Source organism: Eulemur rufifrons, chromosome 2 (genome assembly GCF_041146395.1).
Source record: "Eulemur rufifrons isolate Redbay chromosome 2, OSU_ERuf_1, whole genome shotgun sequence".
Classification (NCBI taxonomy): Eukaryota; Metazoa; Chordata; class Mammalia; order Primates; family Lemuridae; genus Eulemur; species Eulemur rufifrons.
The window spans coordinates 12,473,099-12,494,858 of record NC_090984.1 but is presented as its reverse complement, the minus strand read 5'-3'; the positions used below and the strand labels follow the sequence as shown (position 1 = coordinate 12,494,858).

General features: G+C 40.0%; 1 protein-coding gene across 2 annotated transcripts; it reads right to left on the bottom strand.

The window, feature by feature from the left end:
* Positions 1–3,064: 3,064 nt before the first annotated feature.
* Positions 3,065–9,138, bottom strand: ZNF846 (zinc finger protein 846). 2 transcript variants are annotated; one of them, XM_069496009.1, is made up of 5 exons: positions 9,124–9,138; positions 8,371–8,503; positions 7,617–7,703; positions 4,649–4,731; positions 3,065–4,367 (listed from the first exon to the last, which is right to left on the bottom strand). In XM_069496009.1, the coding sequence occupies exons 1-5, from the start codon at positions 9,136–9,138 to the stop codon at positions 3,078–3,080; spliced, it is 1,608 nt and encodes a 535-aa protein (XP_069352110.1). In that variant the 3' UTR covers positions 3,065–3,077. The 2 variants fall into 2 exon arrangements, with proteins under 2 accessions (XP_069352110.1, XP_069352117.1); XM_069496016.1 differs by having other exon boundaries at positions 8,377–8,503.
* Positions 9,139–21,760: the final 12,622 nt, after the last annotated feature.

Here is a 21,760-nt window from a genome sequence, read left to right as displayed (position 1 = left end):
AAAAAAAAAAAAAAAAAAAGATCCTAGCAGTAATTGATTGCTTTCATGTAGGACGTGTTCCAACATCATCTTGTACATTTCCTACACTGGTTACCTTATGAATGTAATTGTATATGTGATCTGTGGACTTTTGGATTTCTGCTGTTTGGGAAAATTTTCTCATTGCTTTTTTTAAAAGTAATTTTCTGGTTTTTTGTTTTGTTTTGTTTATTGTTCCATTCCACACACTTTGTAGTTGGGTATTGAGATTTTGTCTTTCTGTTTCATCTCCTACTTGATTTACTTAATTTACATCCTTTCCACCACCTTTCTTTTTGAACTGCATTCTGTCAAAATTCCTTGACTCAATCTTCGAGATGTTTCCTGTGTTTAAATCTGAGTATTTACTGCTATAAGTTTCCCTCTTAGGACTACTTTCACTGCATCTGTCCGTTCAGGCGACTATAACAAAGTACCATAGACTGGGTGGATAATACACAACAGAAATTTGTTTCTCAGTTCTGGAAACTAGGAAGCCCAAGATCAAGACACCATCAGATTGAGTGTCAGGCAAGGGACCTACTTGGTGAAAGTGGCAGAGGATCTCTCTGAGGTGTCTTTCATGAGAGCAGTAAGCCCATTCTGCAGAATTCTCAGGACCTCATCACCTCCCAAAGTCCCCACCTCCTAATACAATCACCTTAGGGGTTAAGATTTCAACATATGAATGTTGAGGAGACAAAAACATTTAAGCCATAGCACCATCTCATAAGTTTTGGTATGCCATGTTTTTCTTTCCATTTTTCTCAAGGTATTTTCTAATTTCCCCTGTGCCATCTTATTTGACCTGTTGGTTGGTCAGGGGTGTGTTATTTATAATAAAACATATTTGTGAATTTTCCAATTCTCCTTCTGTTTTTCATCTCGTTTTATCCTATTGTGATTGGAAAAGATACTTTGAATTTGGGTCTTTTATATTTCATTAAGTCTTATTTTGTGGCCTGACGTGTTTTATACTAGAGACTATTGCATATAAACTTGAAAAAAATGAATATTCTGCTGTTGTTGGGTGAAGTGTTCTGAATGCGTCTGTTAGGTCCAACTGATATATAGTGCTCATCCTGTTTCTTTATTGATATTATGTGTGGCTGTTCTATCTACTGAATTGAAAGTGGTGTATTATATTCTCCAACTGTTATCATAGAATTGTCTATTTCTCTCTTTAATTCTATTAGTGTTTGCTTTATGTATCTTAGGCTCTGATGTTTGGTACATATACATTTATAATTGTTATATTTTCATGATAAATTGTACCTTTTGTCAATATACACTGTTCTTCATTGTCTCTTTTAACAGTTTTTAAATTCAAGTTTGTTTTGTCTAATATTAGTATACCCAGCCTAGCTCTCTTTAGGTTACTATTTACATAGAATATATATTTCCAACCTTTCACTTTCAACCTTTTTTTGACTTTAGATCTAGAGTGAGGGACAGCATATAGTTGGGTTACATATTTTAATCCGTTCCACTGAATTATGTCTTTTGATTGGGGAATTTAATCCATTTACCTTTCACATAATTCCCAATAAAAAGACTTTTTTTGCAATTTCATTACTTGTTTTCTGTATGTCTTATTACTTTTTGTTCATCATTTCCTTTATTACTGCCTTCTTTTGTTTAGGTTTTTTTTTTTTTGTAGTGACACATTTTCTTTTCATTTTGTGTACACTACATAGATATTTTCTCTGTGGTTACCACAGGGATTAAATATAACATCCTAACACCCACTGCATAGTCCACTGCTCCAGTCCCAGCTCTGCCCCTGCTGTTCTCAGTATAATATAGGCAAAAAAATCTAAGAAGGAATTTAAAAGCAATTAAACTTTTCAACCACAGAAAATTGAGGGGCCAGGTGCCTTCCCTGACAGTAAGACACAGAGAAGGACAATCTCATTTTCATGTCATTTATTTCCATTTCTCCTCCAATATGAATTCTCTTGTGTATATTAAGTAAAGAATAGTACCTGATAGCTTCCCAGAATTCCTCATAGTTTCTCCTTCCAGTAAGTATTTTCCAAGTCTCTTAATGGATGTGTATTTACTAAAAACATTCCCACATTTTTACATTCATACAGCCTCTTTGCAGTGGGTTTTCACATGTACAGCAAGACTTGTAAAATGGATGCAGCATTTTCCTCATTCCCTAGAATCACAATTCCCCTAGGGTGAATTATCATTTTTACTAAAGGACGAAAACAGAATATACGTGTATGTGTATATGTGTGTTTATGTATGTATGTGTGTGTATACATATATATGTATATATTCCCATATTTTAACATTTATGTTTTTAGCCTCTGTGAGATTACCAAATATTAACATATGAGGTAGAGCTAAAGCTTTCCCATGTATCTTACCTTCATAGGGTTTCTCTCTACTGCATGTTGATTTATTAACACCTGAAGGATTTTTAAAATTTCTTAAATTCACGAGGCTTCTTACACATGAAACCATCAGAAATTTCTGAAGGATGTCCCAGATTTCTTACATATATAGGGTATCTGTCCACTGTGAGTTCTTAAATGTTGAGTTATTAAAAGGTATGAGGAAATGAAGATCTTGTGGCCTTTACACTTGTAGGGTTTTATACCACTGTAAATTCTCACGTGGATACTAAGGCCTGAGCATGAAGTAAATGAGCACATTCCTTACAAACAGAGGGTTTTTCTCAAATGTCAGTTATGATGTCCCGTTAAGGCATGTGAAGTATTGTAAGGCTGTATCTCAGTCTTACCTTCAATTGGCTTTTACAGTAATTTTAGATATGTAAAATAAACAATGTTGGAACAACAACAAAAAGGCTTTCTGACACGTCTTAGAGAAGTTTTTTCCCTCAAACATTAGTTTTTATGCTTTATAAAGTACAAAGAATTACTGTTCTCCCATATTCCTCGTATGAATGGGCCTTCTGCCCACGGTAAATTCACACCTGTTATATAAGAAATGAAAATGTAGTGAAGGCTTCCTACACATTCTTTACATTCATAAATTTTTTTCCAGTTGAGTTTAGATACAAATACTAAGGTCTGAGGACAATTTCAGGTTTTTTCACATGCCTTAGTTCTTACATGTTTAGCAAGTGCTGAAGACTGAGTGAAGTTTTTCCCACATTGCTTACATTCATACGGTTTTGCTCCAGTGTGAGTTCGCATGTGAACATTAAGGCACGTGGAATATCTGAAGGTTTTCCCACATTCTTTACATTCATAGGGCTTTTCTCCTGTGTGAGTTCGCATGTGCATATTAAGATTTGTGGAGCGAGCAAATGCTTTCCCACATTCTTTACATTTGTAGCCCTTTTCTCCAGTGTGAGTTCTTAAATGTGCACTAAGGCCTGAAGACTGAGTGAAGGCTTTCCCACATTCCTTGCATTGATATGGCTTCTCTCCAGTGTGAGTCCTTACATGTTGGTTAAGCATTGAGGAATGATTAAAGGCTTTCCCACATTCCTTACACCCATAGGGTTTTTCTCCAGTGTGTGTTCGCATGTGTAAAACAAGTCCTGAGGACCGAGGGAAAGTTTTCCCACATTCCTTACATAAATATGGCTTCTCTCCACTGTGAATCCTTACATGTTTTGTGAGGTATGAAGAATGAATAAAAGCCTTTCCACATTCCTTGCATTCATATGGTTTTTCTCCAGTGTGAATTCGTATGTGTAAAATAAGTCCTGTGGATCGAGTAAAGGCTTTGCCACATTCCATACAAACATAGGGCTTCTTTCCACTATGAATTCTTATATGATCTGTAAGGTATGAGGAATGGGTGAAGGCTTTCCCACACTCTCTACATTTATATGGTTTTTCTCCGGTGTGAGTTCTGATGTGTAATTTAAGTCCTGTGGACTGAGTGAAGGCTTTGCCACATTCTTTACAAACATAGGGTTTCTCTCCACTGTGAATTCTTATGTGGCCCCAAAGGTGTGAAGAATGACTGAAGGCTTTTCCACATTCCTTACATACATAGTGTTTTTCTCTATTGTGAGATTTCATATGTACCTTAAGGGATGGCTGCTTAAGAAAAATTCTCTGACAATCTCTGCATTCACACAATTTCTTTTGTGTATGAGTTTTGTTCTGGCCGGTACAATTTGGAAACTGGCTAAAAGCTTTGCCATATTGAAAAAACTTAGAAGTTTTCTCCCCAACATTAGTTTTCTTGTAAAAATTACCAATTAAGTTCTTTCTTAAGGCTTTTCCACTCTGATTATCCTCAGAAGTTTTCTCTCCAATGTGAGTTCTCATGTGAGTCATAAGAGATGGATGTTCACTAACAACTTTTCGACAATGGTTAGAGCCACAGAGCTTCTCTGCAGTATTGCTTCTCTCCTGTTAAGATATGAATAACTAAAGATTTTCTCATATTCAGTACAGTAATAGAATTTCTCCCCCATCACATTTATGCATTCGAAACATCATATTTGAACATTTTAACATTTCCACTGTGTGTACACAGTTCCTGCCCTGTTTTTGGGGTTATTTTAAATGGTATTCGGAGAATCTCTTCACAGACTGCTTTCTCTGGGTAAATGCCATTTTCCTCATATAATTCTCATGGATACTATGCTTCTTGTTCTAGTGTGGAAGATTTCATCCCTTGGAAATCTTACCATTTGTATTCCATGTGATGATTTTTCTGCATATATATCTTGAAGCAGTGGGGAGCCTTTGGTTTTGAGTTGCAAATTCAATTCTGAAAATAAAATAAAAAATATAGGTTTGGAGAAAAACTGGAGGATGAAGTTGTTTAAAATCATAAGGAACAGGAATGGCATTACCAAATATGCCACGGTGGGGAGCTCCAGGGCTCCTTCCCACCACAAGACAACTAACAAACTCAGAAAAGCTACCAGAATCAACTGTTGCGGAACTCTGGAATCTGGTCAAACATTTACAACAGCCAGGGGAACACTTAAGGAAGAAAGAGTGGCGTGTTTCACTAGGAGAACACTGTGGCATTTTAAATTGGAAGGTACTATCCACACTCTCCAGATTGCTCACTGCTGTATAGATGGCAGGACGAAGGCCCTGTGCAAGTTGGTAGTGCCAAAAGGAGCAATAGGGGCCTTATCCTCAAAGAATTGTCATTGTGTATTTTGAACTGTCTCGCAGCTTCCTCAAGGGCCAGTGCAAGGGCTTGCTTCTATTTCACCCAACTCAGAGTTCTCAAGACTGAGGCAGCAACCCAAGAAGCTTCTGCTCAAAGTGTTACCTAAAGGTAAAGTGTTGCCTGTAGCAACCTGAGAAAAGGGAAAACAGTTGGGACAAACAATAGACTGTAAACCCTAGTAAAGAACAGATTGGGAATGCTGATGTGTGGATAAATAAGGGATTGAAAAGCTCCAGTGTCTACCAGGGAATCAAGAAGGCCACAGGCATACTCAGGGCTGGATGTATGCTCAGAAAGACCCTAAGTTTTCACCTCTGGCTGACCAACAAGATCCATATAAGCAGTAAAGGAAGACTAAGGAAAAGGTGTAAACAGACTGGCTTGGCAATGAAGAAGTGACCCAACACATAGGCCATCAGCAAAAAACAAAAGAGTCTTGTTTCTTTTTCATTTCTTGGCTCTAGGCATTTAAGGAAACTGTCACTCTAATGTGACCACTAAGCTAAAGAACACAGCCTTTCAGGTCTGCACTAAAAAGAACGCAGACTCGACAAAAATAATTTATAAAAGACACTACACAGATATTAGCCACCCACAAAAAAAAAAAAAAGAAAAAAAAAAAGCAACAACAAACCCCAAGGAGAGAGAATCAGATTTCAAAATTGCCACATTATAATATCCAAAACATACATTTTCAGCAAAAAAACATGAAGTGTGCAAAAGAACAAGAAAAAAAATTAGAACCTGTATCAGAATACCAAGGCATTGGGACTGATAAAGACTAAATCAATTATCTTTCTTTTTTTTTTTTAAGACAGAGTCTCTCTCTGTCGTCCTGGATACAGTGCAGTGGCATCATCACAGCTCATTGCAACTTCCAACTTCTGGGCTCAAGGGATCCTCCTGTCTCAGGCTCCTGAGTAGCTGGGACTACAGGTGTGTGCCACAATGCCTGGCTAATCTTTCTATTTTTAGTAGAGACAGGGTCTCTTGCTCAGGCTGGTCTTGAACTACTAAGCTCAAGCAATCCTCCCTCCTTGGCCTCCCAGAATACTAGGGTTACAGGCGTGAGCCACTGTACCTGCTCTAAATCAATTATCTTAAACATGATCAAAGAGCTAATAGAAACCACAAAGAACTAAAGTAAGGGCCTGTGGCTCACACTGGGTCTTAAATTCCTGACCTCAAGGGATCCTCCCGCCTCAGCTTTCCAGAGTGCTACGATTACAGGTGTGAACCACTGCTGAATATTATTCAGCCATAAAAAAGGAATGAAGTACTGATACATGATACAACGTGGATGAACCCTGAGAACATTATGCTCAGTGAAAGAAGTCAGAGAGAAAAGGTCACATTGTATGACTCCATTTTTATGATATATACAGAATAGGTAAATCCATGGAGAGAGAAAGCAAATTAGTGGTAGCAGGGATTGCGGGTAGAGGTGAATGGGGAGCGACTGTTTAATGGCAAAAGGGTTTCCTTTTGGGGTGATAAAAAATGCTTTGGAAATAAAAAGAGCTGATGGTTGCACAACACTGAATGTACTCAATGCCAATGAAGTATATTTAGTAAAATGGTAAATTTTTATGTATTTTACCTCAAATATAAGCATATGGCACATGTATACATCTTTCTGAATATGAAAGAAACATGATAAAATGGTGAAACAGAAGGAAGCATGGACTACAAAGAATCTGGCTACGTCAGAAGTTTGGGAATGATAAAGATATGGTGTTAAAACTATAGGTAATTTACCAAGTAATATATATAACAATACTCTAGAAAACGGAGGCTGACAGTAAGCAAGAAGATGACAGAATCAGGAAAGCAATATAAGAAGGTGCTGGCAAAGCAGCTACATGCATAAAATGAAATTTTAAAATAAAGCAGACAGACCTTTCCAAGAACAGAAAAAGGTTGAGAAGATCAATGGAAATTTAAAGATGACGGGAAACCGGCCGGGCACAGTAGCTCACACCTGTAACCCTAGCACTCTGGGAGGCCAAGGCAGGAGGATCGCTTGAGCTCAGGAGTTTGAGACCAGCCTGAGCAGAGCCAGACCTCGTCTCTACTAAAAACAGAAAAAAAAAAAAAAAAAAATCAGCTAGGCAACTAAAAATAAAAAAAAATTAGCCAGGCATGGTGGTGTGTGCCTGTAGTCCCAGCTACTTGGGAGGCTGAGGCAGGAGGATTGCCTGAGCCCAGGAGTCTGAGGGTGCTGTGAGCTAGGGTGATGCCACAGCACTCTAGCCTGGGCAAGGCTAGACAGCAAGACTCTGTTTCAAAAAAAAAAAAAGTGAAGGGGAGTTGAAAGTACCTGAGGAAATTCAGAAACCAAATGGCCTCAGCCTTCTCAGGAAAAAGAGTACACCCTGAGAAGTTTGCATAGTTACATTTCCAAATGTACTGCGTGTTTGCCAGACTAGCACTGCTCTTCATAATACCATGCCTGCTTATGAACTCACCCTGCAGAACTCTTCTCACTCCTGTTCTCAGCTCTTCCCCTCGTTCCAATGGAGACGTGAGAATAGGTTTGAATAATTCGGACCTTGCTGGAGGGAAAAATACATAAAGGAACAGGACAATGCAAGACACGATACCATGTCCTTGAATTGGGAACCAACACGTTTGCCTTCAGGAATTCTGAAGATGGTCAAGTGTAACTTTACAAACAGCAAACTAATCATGCAACATTTCCAATAAATGCAGTAAAACTATTTCAAAAGGAACAAAAATGCAAGCACATTCTGTCTCTAAAATATCCTCAAATGACTGGGGAGCTCCAAGGCCTGATGGTTATGATATCTGATCTCATACACATTTAAAACTTCAGAGTCTTCTTTTTTTTTTTTTTTTTCCTGCATTAGCCACCATGCCTGGCTAATTTTTTTATTTTTTAGTAGAGACAGAGGTCTTGCTCTTGCTCAGGCTGGTCTTGACCTCCTGACCTCAAGCGATCCTCCTGCCTCAGCCTCCCAGAGTGCTAGGATTACAGGCGTGAGCCACCGTGCCCGGCCAGAACTACGAAGTTTTTAATCCATAAAGGAAATAAAGTCATTTACTTAGACATATCTTTATTTTCACAGTGAATCCTCTACATACTAATGCTCACTGGCTAGAGTCTATGACTGTCTTGTTTATATCACAGTATTCTCATTTGTCAGCAAACATTTAAGAAACATTCATTTTCTAAAGGGCTCAGTGAAGAAATTATGCCACTCTTACCTAGTGTAATGAGATTCTTGTAGTTCTCCAACATCACATTTCTGTAGAGATCTCTCTGTGTTTGATCCAACAAAGTCCATTCTTCCTGAGTAAAGTCCACAGCCACATCCTCAAAGGTCACTAAGTGCTAAACCATCAAATACATGCTGGCTTCAGCTAAGTACCACCTTCTTTGATGTTCTGGGAAAGATGTACGAAGGACTAAGGGAGACTAGAAGCCTACAGTACTCCTGGACCTCGGACCTCTCCTCCTGTCTATCTATAGACTATGTCTGTTAAATCCATCCAGTCACATGGATTTACCCGTGTCACTGCCACATGACTAAACTTACCACAACTTTATCGTAGGCTGTTCTCACCTTATTCCTCCACTTTATAGGCTGTAGTTAGCACTGAGCACGTTGCAGCACTTTGTAAAATCTGCTAACAATTATTTCCACAGTGACACACAAATCCCTTGAGATTAGATCACCTTCTTATGATCTGTCATAACACTCAGCAAAACAATGAACCAACAAGCATGACTGAGGATCAGAAAGAATTAATAAACATTGAGATAAAACAATCATTTCCAGCATAATCTCTGTATAAACTGAGACGGCATGGGTCCTGGAGAAATCCACCTGGGGACTCATTTCATGAGCAGGATCCTAACTGCTTTAAGAAGCTTGAATACATGACAAGGGGATGAGGCTATCTCATGGAAACAAACGTAACATTTTGAAGAAGCATCTACTTTTCACTTGCCTGAGAAGAACCCATCAGTAAGCCAGCCACCATCCCTGCGTCTTCCGTGTTCCTCTCACGAAGACAGAAAGTGTCTTGAGAAAGAGGACCTTAGGGAAAAGAATAACAGCATTGAAGTTCAAATCTTTCCACAACAGCAACAGCAGCTGTTCCACACCGCACACCTAATACATTACAAACACACTACTTCCGCAATATGCCAAAGCAGCCCTGAGTTACCTGAAGCAAGAAAAGGGTTTTCTGGATCTTGCTATCCATGAGGAAGAGGTTAATAATTCCATTTTGTAGTTACATAAATTACAGAGAGGCAGAGTGGTTTGCTTGCCAGACATGATAAAATTCAGGAATGTTTTATCCCCCTAAAAGCACACAAGCACACCCTTTCTTGCATCCCAAATCCCACGACCCTAACTTTTACACATCTGGTTCATTTCGATCCCTCTTACACAGCCCATCGCACGCTCACTCAACTCCTGAGCAACAGAGCTGCCATTTGGGAGGGAACTACATAAAGCAGATGATCTGAAAAGAGGCATCCAGAAGGACTCACCACACACGTAAGTCAGATCCATGGCTGCCATCCCATGACACCGAGGGTGAAATGTTTCTGAACATTCCATTTGTTGCTCAGAAGGTTACTTCAGAGAAGCCTGTGAATTTAAACAGGTTGATCTTGACTTCTCTGAGTGTAGTGGCGTCTGAGTAACTGGTTCACAGGATCAATCATTAAGCAACAGATGGTTCTTCTCAGTCACAAACATCATTCATTAGTGATCTCTCTGCAGAGGATACATATGTGACAGCCATTAAAACTATCTAATACTATACCACATAAATACTAATACCATATGCCGTTTAATGAGCACCTGTTCAGCATTCTACATACAGAACGTCCTTGAATTGTCCAAACCACCCTCCAAATTGGGAGATTTAATTAATACTATCATTTTATAGCTGAAAATACAGGTTCAGACAGGATTACTATTGGCTCCAAATCCCCAGTTAAGGAGTGGTAAGCCAGGACTAGAGGATGGGGTAGTGTGTCAAAAGCTTGATCTCCTGTGGTTGTTATTCCTGATGTGACCAGAATTCAGTCCAGATCTCTGCTGGGTATAATGAAGAGCAGAAATATAAAACGCTTTATGCAATTCAGCATAAAAAAAATCCCCCTGAATACCTTCTGCAGGAGCCTGGCTGGACTTGGAATCTTTGCCTGCCTTTATTCAGTCCACAAATATTTATTAATGGCTTTCCCTGTGGCAGGCCAGGTACTGGGCATTGAACAGTTCTTGGGGATCTCACATTTCAATGGAGCAATACAGGAAATCAACAAGTACTTGATTTATTAGCTGATGATAAGCAGTATAGTAACACACACACACACACACACACACACACACACACAAATGTATCCCTGATATAGAAGTAAGACTGGTTTAGGGTTAAGATCAAGACAGAATAGGAAAAATGACTACTTTAGAGGACTGTAGTAATTCATACCTCACTTACTTAAAAAAATTAGTGTTAGGCCAGACACAATGGCTCATGCCTGTAATCTCAGTGCCTTGGGAGGCCAAAGCAGGAGGACTGCATGAGGCCAGGAGTTTAAGACCAGCCTGGGCAACATTGCAAGACCCCACCTCTACAAAAAATTTTTTTAAAAATTAATGTCTCGGCCGGGCGCGGTGGCTCACGCCTGTAATCCTAGCACTCTGGGAGGCTGAGGTGGGCGGATCGTTTGAGCTCAGGAGTTCGAGACCAGCCTGAGCAAGAGCGAGACCCCATCTCTACTAAAAATAGAAAGAAATTATATGGACAGCTAAAAATATATATAGAAAAAATTAGCTGGGCATGGTGGTGCATGCCTGTAGTCCCAGCTACTCGGGAGGCTGAGACAGGAGGATCGCTTGAGCTCAGGAGTTTGAGGTTGCTGTGAGCTAGGCTGACGCCACGGCACTCACTCTAGTCTGGGCAACAGAGTGAGACTCTGTCTTAAAAAAAAAAAAAAAAAATTAATGTCTCACTTTTGACCCAAAGACATTTGAACTTGAATATGATGGTTTTAGAGAAGATTCAAAATATATTTCTAATACCAGCTACTTCAGCAAGGTCTGAATTATGTTGTTTTTCTTTTATGCTGAAATTGAAGTCATTCCATATTATCTCATAGATGGCTACAAAGACTGTAATATAAACATATTTTTCATCTTTTCATATTACTGATCAATTCTACTGTTTTCAATTAAGTACTGGTTTTATTATTATCCATTCTTTCCGAATGTTTTATTCTACTTCCATATTTCTCCTTCAATTTTACGAGTTAGAACAGCAGTCCCCAACCTTTTTGGCACCAGGGACCTCTTTCGTGGAAGACAATTTTTCCATGGCCTGGGGGTGGGGTGGGGGTGGTGTGGAGCTCAGGTTGTGATGCGAGGCCCATTTTCTAACAGGCCATGGACTGATACCGGGCCTGGGGGGTGGTCATTGCAGAGTTAGAACAGTTAATTCTTGAACTTCTTTTACTGAATTACAGCATACATACAACTGAGGAAGGCAATCATGAATAAAAATCTCAATGAACTACCAAGAAATGAACTGCCCCATATAACCATCATTTAGGTCAAGAAGTAGAACATTTCCATACCCTGTATTTCAGACATGCCTCCCCATTGCAATACTACCCTTACACCTAACACTCTAGTTCATTTTGCCTATTTTTAAATTTTACAGAAACAGCATAAAACAGTATGCATTCTTTTGTGTCTGGCTTCTTTCATTGAACACTATGTTTGTGAGGCTCACACAGTTGTATTCATTTACCTATGATTTAGTTTTTCTCTTTGCTGAAGCATGTGTCACAGAAAAAAATATGCCACAATTCAGCCATTCTTCTGTGGGTCCACACTTAAGTTGTTTCCAATTTAGGGCTATTTCACATAATGCTATGAAGAGTCTTTACATTTATCCTGGTATATATATGCATGCATTATTGTTGCATCATCAACAGTTCATATTTAGTTGATATTGTTTAAAAATGTGTTTTCACCAGCAATGTGTACACATTTTAACCAACACTTCATATTGTCACTCACTTGAGATTTACTTTTATTTTATTTGAGACAGAGTCTCACTCTGTTGCCTGGGCTAGAGTGCCATGGCATCAGCCTAGCTCACAGCAACCTCAAACTCCCGGGCTTAAGCGATCCTTCTGCCTCAGCCTCCCGAGTAGCTGGGACTACAGGCATGCGCCACCATGCCCAGCTAATTTTTTCTATATATATTTTTAGTTGGCCAGATAATTTCTTTCTATTCTTAGTAGAGACGGGGTCTCGATCTTGCTCAGGCTGATCTCGAACTCCTGAGCTCAAATGATCCACCAGCCCCGGCCTCCCAGAGTGCTAGGATTACAGGCGTGAGCCACCACGCCTGGCCTTGAGATTTACTTTTAACCATTCAGCTTGTGTGTGTACTACTATCACTTTGTGGTTTCAATTTGCATTTCCCTGGTTACTGGTATCAAGCACCTTTTCATATATTTATTGTCCACTGGGCCATATTCTTTATTGAAGAGCCTACCCAAACCTATCGCTAAGTTTTCTATTGGGTTTTCACTTTGGGTATCAATTTGTAGGATTTACTGTATAACACGTAAGGCAAGTAACCAAGTATTAAAATTCAAATATCACATCTGTATCTTATTTCAATCTCCTATTTATTTATCACAGACATTTATTTATACCCAGAAAAGATTAATTTATCATAAATATTTATTTATACCCAGGAGAGAGATGAAGAGAAACAGAAAACAGCAAAATATTAACAAATGGTCAATCTAAGTCAATCTACAACAAGAATACATGGGTGTTCAATGTTCTAGACTTTCACATTTTCCTTGATTTTAAAAAAATTCAGTCTAAAGGAATTCAGTCTAAAAATATAAGGGGAAAAAAAAACCCACTCGGTCAAAGCACATCTCTTTCACGGTTAACTCAGCTCTAATTTACGATACTAGCATAGCGAAGGCTGCATCCTACTTCCTGGAAGCCCCTCTGTTTTAAAACTCTTTGGGGATGTACAGACCTAGGCAGTTCAGCTGCTGTTGATCTCCAAAAAAACCAACAACAACAGCAAAGTATCCCTGTCTGGCCTTTAGCAGAAAGGCTTGTGGCAACATGTTTTTATTTCCATAAACCTACAGATCCTGCAAACCTAAGAAAGCACTTAACGCCTGAGCAATTTCTCAGGCTTCGATGCCCCCAGCCAGAGCATCTCGGTCCACTGCTCACCGGAATGCACCGCAATCGCCAGGTCGGGGAGAAGAGGACGCTGGGGGCCTTTTCCAGAACAGCGGAGATGCTTTTCCTTCTGGAGAAAGGACAAAAAGGTTGACTGACTGCTTTCTAAGAGGGGCGCACGGTGGCTTGAGAGAAGAGTCCGCCTCCACCGGGAACCCTGAGCCAAGTCCCAGCCTGGCGCGAGCGCAGCGGGCAAAGGCCTTTGGCGGAGGTGGCGGGAGGACCGAGGGGCGGGGCACCGGAGCAGCGGGGACTGTGACCCCCGGCTCCTCCTCCCACCAGGCCCTCCCGCGAGGCCCTACCTGGGCTGGGGCTGGACACGCTCGGAGGCGAAAACCTAGCTCACAAGCCGGTGCGAAACCCGATGTCCTCGGGCGCACTGCCTTGCACTTCCGCTTCCGGTGTACGCACCGCGATGGATGTAGGGGGCGGAGCCTCAGGAGCTGGGGGATCAGGATGACAGGAGGCAGAGAGAGATGCATGCGGCCGCGTCAGGAAAGTCCCAGTTTCCTCCCCTGTGCACGGTAGACCTGGATCCACATCTGGCTGCCGACACTGGCAGGTGACGCCCTACCAGGGAGCCGAGCGCAGAGGACTGGGTTGGAGACGGGGGCAGACGTGGAGGGTGGGGAAAGGACATCTAAGACTTGGGGTACTGGCGTTAGGATGCTCATCAGACTTTTCTGCGGGCCTTTCTCCTTGTTTCTTCGGCCTTCTGTAGAAATGTGCACGTATTTACAGAGATAAAACTGCTAGTCCATAAAATCATCTCTGCTTCTGATACGTTCAGTCCTTTCTTTAGGCCTTTAGTTTTGTTTGAGGTAGACTTCTCAAAGCATGCAATTAACCCGTTTGAAGTGTACGATTCCGTGGCTTTTTGGTATTCAAAGAGTTGTGCATCTATCACCACAATCGATTTTAGAACATTTTCATAACCACAAGAAGAAACCCGGACCCTGTTACCCATAATCACCCAATCCCACCATCCAGCCCACTGCCACCACTGCAGTCCAAGGCAACAACTAATCTTTCTGTTTCTAGATTTGCCTATCCTGGACATGTCATGTAAATGGAATTACAGTATAAAATATGTGGTCTTTGTGTCTGGCTGTTTTTCACTTACCTAATGTTTTCAGGATTCATCCATGTTGTAGCATGTATCAGTACTTAATTTCTTATTACTAAGTAATATTCCATTGTATGGCTATATCACTATCCATTTATCAGTTGATGGTCATTGGGTTTTTTCCTTTTTTTTTGGCTTTTATGGATAATACAGGACACCTCCAAAGCACTAATCAAAGGAAAATTCATATTCCTAAACACTGTTGTCAATAAAAATGAGAGGATGATAAAATAAATAAATCCCTAGCTAAAAAAAGAAAACCTAGAAAATAAATATCAATCCTCCCGCCTCAGTCTCCCAGAGTGCTGGACTACAGGCATGAGTCACCTTCCCCAGCCCTGAGCAACTTATAAAGTGAAGTAGTAAAGGGGGTTCAGGGGAGAAAGCAAGCTTTGTGCAAGTCTTCATGACTTGTTTGATGGTTACCAGCAAACAGTAGGTCGTCTGGTGTATCTTGGCATCAGCAGTCTGAAGATGGCCCGTTCCAGACTCTTGATCTGTTTTTCCTCAAGGTTGTTTAATTTTTTTAATGTTTTTTCTTTTGCTGCCAGAAATATTGTATTGAGGACAGGTCGTTTTCTAATCTTATGCCCGGCAGCAAGCAGCAGGTTAATTCTAAACTTTTAAGACACAACAAGGCAAAAGTATACTGGAAGCCAAGTGGCTTCCCTTTAGCTAGCCGGGGTTTATGGTCTGAATGGCCCTTGGGGTGTGCTTACACTGGCAGCTATTGTGAATCACGGTTCTATGAACATTGCTGTACAAATACCAGAAAAGACCTGAGAATATCGTCATTTTATACCTCAGGCTGATTCTTGGCACAGAGACAGACTGCAACAACAACAACAACAAACTGACCAAAACAATAAACAAACAAACAAAAAAAACCAGAAAACTCTGGAGAATCTGACTTGACCTTGAGTGGGAAATTAGCCCTATAAGTTGACCCCCAATGCAATGACTGTGTTAAGGTGTTTGTAGTTGTGTACATAGCACCTGATTAAAGCAACAGGAAGCATACTAGCCTACCATGTCATGTGTATGTAGACATGCATGAAGTGGGAAAAAAAGCTGCTATTCTTTTTGTTAGGTTTTATTTTGTTTTAGAGACAGGGTCTCTCACTTTGTTGCCCAGACTGGAGTGCAATGGTACCATCAGAGCTCACTGCAACCTCTAACTTCCAGGTTCAAGCAATCCTCCCACCTCAGTCTCCCATGTAGCTGGGACTACAAGCGCATACCACCATGCTTGACTAATTTATAAATTTTTTTAGAAATGGGGTCTCACTATGTTGCCCAGGCTGGTCTCAAACTCTTGGCCTCCAGTGATCCTACTGCCTCAGCCTCCCAAAGTGCTAAGATTACATGCATGTGGCAACCTGGCCAAGGGTTCATCCATTTTTGTTCAACACAGGACTCCTCTAATAGTGAGTCTTTGCTCTACAGCTCTCTGCTGGTCTGCCAGATACTTTATCAGACAGGCGGTTTGGTTTAAGGAGTCTCCTTGCCCGATCCTGTTTCCTCCTTTTTTCCCTTCAAAGGCATTACCATCTAATTAAAAAGTCTTTTGCTCTCCTAACTTTATTTCAGTATCTGCTTCTGAAGGACCCAACTGACACAGCCAGAATTCCACCTTAATGATGGTACACTGATGCATATCTAAGGAAACAATCAACAGAGCAAATAAACAACCTACAGAATGGGTGAAAATATTCACAAGCTACACATACAATAAAGGGCAAATATCCAGGATTTACAAAGAACTCAAGCACATCAGCAAGAAAAAACAAACAACTCTATTAAAAAGTGGGCAAAAGACATGAAAACAGAAGCTTCTCAAAAGAAGAAAGACAAATGGCCAATAAACATATAAAAAAAATGCTCAGTGTCACTAATTATCAGGGAAATGCAAATTAAAATCACAATGAGATATCACCTTATACCAGTTAAAATGGCTTTTATTAAAAATTCCAAAAATAATAGATGCTGCTATGGATGCAGAGAGAAAGGGACAATTATACCCTGTTGGTGGGACTGCAAATTAGTACAACCTGTACGGAAAACAGTATGGAGATTCCTCAAAGAACTAAAAGTAGACCTACCATTCCATGCAGCAATCCCACCATTGGTTATTTACCCAAAGGAAAATAAGACTGTTAATCAAAAAGACACCTGCACTTGAACATTTATTGCAGCACAATTCACAATTGCAAAGATGTGGAATCAATCCAAGTGCCGGGCCGGGCACGGTGGCTCACGTCTGTAATCCTAGCACTCTGAGAGCCCAAGGCAGAAGGATCATTTGAGCTCAGGAGTTCAAAACCAGCCTGAGCAAGAGTGAGACCCTGTCTCTACTAAAAATAGAAAGAAATTAGCTGGACAACTAAAAATATATAGAAAAAATTAGCCGGGGGTGGTGGCGCATGCTGTAGTCCCAGATACTTGGGAGGCTGAGGCAGAAGAATTGCTTTAGCTCAGGAGTTTGAGGTTGCTGTGAGCTAGGCTGATGCCATGGCACTGTAGCCTGGGCAACAGAGTGAGACTCTGTCTAAAATAAGAATAATAATAATAAAAAAACCAAGTGCCCATCAATTCATGAGTGGATTAATAAAATGTGGTATATGTATACCATGGAGTACTACTCAGCCATAAACAAGATGAATTAATACCTTTTGCAACAATCTGGATAGAACTGGAAACGATTCTCCTAAATGAAGTATCTCAAGAACGGAAAAACAAACACCACATGTACTCACTATTAAATTGGAACTACCTGATGAGAATACATGTACACAGAAGGAAGTAAAACTCAGTGAAAATCAATGATGCATAAGGGGAGAGAAGGGGAGAGGCAAAAATCTACCTATGAACACTATTTGGCTGACAGACACAGGTATAGCCAGGACTCAAGCATTACAAAAGTGATCCATGTAAACTAAAACATTTGTACTTGCTAAATATTTTGAAATTTGAAAAAAAAAATGATGATACATTGAGAAAGGCAATTTGATATTCATAATGGTTATTTGTTTTCTTTTCTGGTATTTAAGGGCTGTCCAGAAAGTATGACTAGATACTTTCTGGACAGCCCTCGCACACTCCCTCATGAAGAATTGTGCCTGAGGGCTTTCCCACATTTATTACATTCATAAAGTTTCTCATCAGTGTGTATCTTCATGGTCTTCATGTGTTCTCTCTCTCCTTTTCCTTTATTTTATTTTATTTTTTTTAGACAGGGTCTCACTCTGTCACCCAGGCTGGAGTGCAGTGGTGTGATCATAGCTCACTGCAGCCTTGAACTCCTGGGCTCAAGTGATCCTCCCACCTCGGTCTCTCAAAGTGCTGGGATTACAGGTGTGAACCATTGCATCTGGTCCCTCATCTGTCCATAAGTGATGAGGATTTACTTAAAGCATTCCCGTATTCCTTACATTCACATAGGGTTTCTCTCAAGTGTGAGTTCTCACATGGACATAAGATATGAGGAATCAGTGAAAGGCTTCCCACATTCTTTACATTTATAGGCTTTCTCTCCACTGTGAATTCTCATATGCTTCCTAAAGTATGAGTGACAGCCAAAAGTCTTCCCATATTGCTTATACTCATGTGGTCTCCTTCCTGTGTGAGTTCTCATGGTTTTCCTACATCTTCATGGAACACTGAAAGATTTTCCACATTCTTTACTTTCATGGGGTTTCTCTCTAGTCTAAGAACTTACATGTACATTAAGATGGGAAGAATTGCTGAAGACTTTCCTGCATCCTTTACATTTACAGTTTTTCCTCCAGTGTGTGTTTTCATATATAAAATAAGGCTTGCAGAGTGACTAAAGGCTCTTGCACATTCTTTGCATTCCTTGGGCTTTCCTCCAGTGTGAGTTCACTTGTCTAAAATAAGTAGTTTCTTAAAAATTATTTATTTATTTATTTTTAGAGACAGGGTCTCACTCCATGCTCGAATGCAGTGGGGGGATCCACAATCATAGCTCACAGAAGCCCTGAACTCCTGGGCTCAGCTCAAGCGATCCTCCAGCTTCAGCCTCTGGAATAGCTGGGACTACAGGTACCTGCCACCATGTCCAGTAATTTTTTTGTTTGTTTTTGTAGAGACAAGGTCTTGCTATGTTGCTCAGGCCAGTCTCAAGCGATCCTTCCACCTTGGCCTCCCAAAGGGCTAGAATTACAGGCATGAGTCACCACACTGGGCCAAGAACAATGTATATTCTTGTATAAGAAAAAGGTGAAAATGAGAACGAATATATATGTGTGTGTGTGTGAATGTGTGTATGAATTAATATGCATAGATGTATTTTATTTTTGAAAAAAGAAACACTGTAACAAGAAACTTGAAATTAATGAAACAAAAATTTTTACTCATACGGGATGGGGAGGAACAATGGGAAGGATATAGACAAGACTGGGACTTTGGCATGTACCTTTGCATATCATTTTGATTTCTGAACTGTGTAAATGTTACACATTTTCAAATAGTAAAATTAAATAAAAGGAAGGGGATAAAAAATAAACCCTGAAATGGAATACTATCAATAACAAATGAATGTAATACTAACAAAAACAAAGGAATCTAACTATCAACCTGACAACAAAACAATGTAGAGAAAATAATTAAGTAATTTTGAACCCAGTACTGACGGTATATCCTGAGTGAAATATGTCCTAAGGACAAAAACAACTGCAAGGAAAACTTAAATTTGGCTAAAAAGGTTTATTTTGAGGCTACTTTATTTACATGTAGAATAAAGAAAATTAATAAACTATATTAATTGATATTGGGAACAAAGGTTTTCAGTGTAAGAGAAACAATATAAAATATTTTTTAAAGTACCAAAAAACCCTGTTATTGGATTTAAATTATCATATTCATAATTGTTTTACAAGTATAAATCCTAACTTTGTCAACTGAAAGGACCTAGGAAATTAATACCTCCATAACATTTTTTTTAATTTAAAAAATAATTTTTTTTTTTTGAGACAGAGTCTCTGTTGCCCAAGCTACAGTCCCATGGCATCAGCCTAGCTCACAGCAACCTCAAACTCCTGGGCTCGAGTGATCCTCCTGCCTCAGCCTCCTAAGTAGCTGGGACTACAGGCATGTGCCACCATGCCCGGCTAATTTTTCTATATATTTTTAGCTGTCCATATAATTTCTTTCTATTTTTAGTAGAGACGGGGGTCTCACTCTTGCTCAGGCTGGTCTCGAACTCCTGAGCTCAAGCAATCCGCCTGTCATGGGCTCCCAGAGTGCTAGGATTACAGACATAATACCTCCATAACACTGAGTGCACGAGTGAAGATCTTGGTTTCGAAATGCCATTCCCCTACTAAAAGTTTTACTTCAAAAGTGGAAAAAAAATGCAAAGTGAGCCTAGGACACCTTGTGCCAGAAAGTAAGAGTTCAAAGAGGAACCAGGTGCAGTGGCTCACACTTGTAATCCTAGCATTCTGGGAGGCCAAGGCAGGAGGATAGTTTGAGCTCAGGAATCTGAAACCAGCCTGAGCAACAGCGAGACCCTGTTTTTACTAAAAATAGAAAAATTAGCCAGGGCATCATGGCAAGTGTTTGTAGTCCCAGCTGTTTGGGAGGCTGAGGCAGGAGGATCACTTAAGCCCAGGAGTTTGAGGTTGCAGTGAGCTACCATGACACCACTGCACTCTACCCAGGGTGACAGAGAGAGACTGTATCTAAAAAAAAAAAAAAAAAAGTCAAAAAAGGCCAGGTGCACTGTCTTAATGCCTATAATCCCAACAATTTGGGAAACCAAGGTGGGAGGATTGCTTGAGGCCAGGAGTTTGACTCTAGCCTGGGTAACACAGTGAGACCCATCTCTACAAAATTTGGCCAGGCATGGTGCCACATGCTTATAGGCCTAGTTACTCCAGAGGCTGAGGTGGGAGGATAAACCCAGGAGTTCAAGGTTGCAGTAAGCACTCCAGCCTCAGTGATAGAGCAAGACTCTGTCTCTAAAAAATAAAAAAATTATAATAATAAAAAGAAGTTCAAAGAGAGGAATGGGGCATGTCAAAAGGACACAGGATACAGTTTGCAGGTGCTTCCCCTCCCCTTGGTCAGCTTTTATATATTTTGAAGTTTTTTTAAAAAAAACAATAATGATAGTAACTGTTTACAATGCAATAAATGAAAAACAGACAAGTCCATCGAGATACTTAAAAAAATAAAAGGAGGGAGAAGAAAAGGAAAGGATGTTTTCACAGAAGACCGCTAGCTAACAAATAATGGAATTGGAAAAGCAGGATTTTGCAACCCCCAAAGTAATCATTTATTCAGGCAAGGATAATTGCGGATGCTGAAATTACTGGGTGAAAGTATCTTGGGAAACAGGATGTTGCTATGGGGTCGGCGTATTGTCACCCACAGATTATGAATTACAAAGGGAAAAATGTACTTTTACAATGTTACCACCTTAGGTAAGTGAGCAAATTGAATATCACTAAGAATGGGAACATCCTGCTCGTATGTGCCTTCTGATGGAATGCGACATGAATGGCTTATGTAAAAACTCCTGGAAGGTATTTAATTCCTACCTGGTCAAGTTTCTATCTATCAGACTATAGAAAATAAATGAGATAGCACATAGGTCAGCAAACTCTGACTCATAGGCCAAATTCAGCCTAATGCCTATTTCTGTAAATAAAGTTTCTTGGAATACAGCCATACCCATTTCATTTACTCACTGTCTGTCCTCTGCAGACAGTGTAGCTTTAGAGCTCTCATGGCAGAGCTCAGTAGTTGCAATAGAGGCCATCTGGCCTATGAAACCCAAACTATTTACTGTTTGGTTCTTTATGGAACAAATTAAACACCATAAGGACACAATGAAACACATCCAGAATGTGAGTCATTCTTCAAGGAAATTGGCCTTGGCTCTTCAAAAATTCAATGTTAGGCTAACAAAGAGACCAAAGGGCTCTAACAATCAAATGCAGACACATGGACCTTATTTTGATCACAGATTCCCCTCTGCCAATGTAATAAAAGACATTTGTGGAACAATTACAGATATAAAAATATGGACTGGATATTAGAGAATGTTATTGAATTATTAATTCCTGAAGGGGGTTAATGGTAGGATTGTAAAAATGAATGTCCTTACTTTTAGGAAATACATATGGAAGTATTTAGGGGTGAAGTACGTCAACCTAAAAGGAAGAGGCTGAGGCTCAAAATATAATTCAGA

Coding starts and splice junctions, on each gene's coding strand:
- ZNF846 (XM_069496009.1), bottom strand. Junction 4,732..7,616: donor AGTGAGAAGAGTTCTGCAGG/GTGAGTTCATAA, acceptor TTTTATTTTCAG/AATTGAATTTGCAACTCAAA. Junction 4,368..4,648: donor CATCACATGGAATACAAATG/GTAAGATTTCCA, acceptor ATATCTTAACAG/GAGAGAAGCAATACTGCAGA.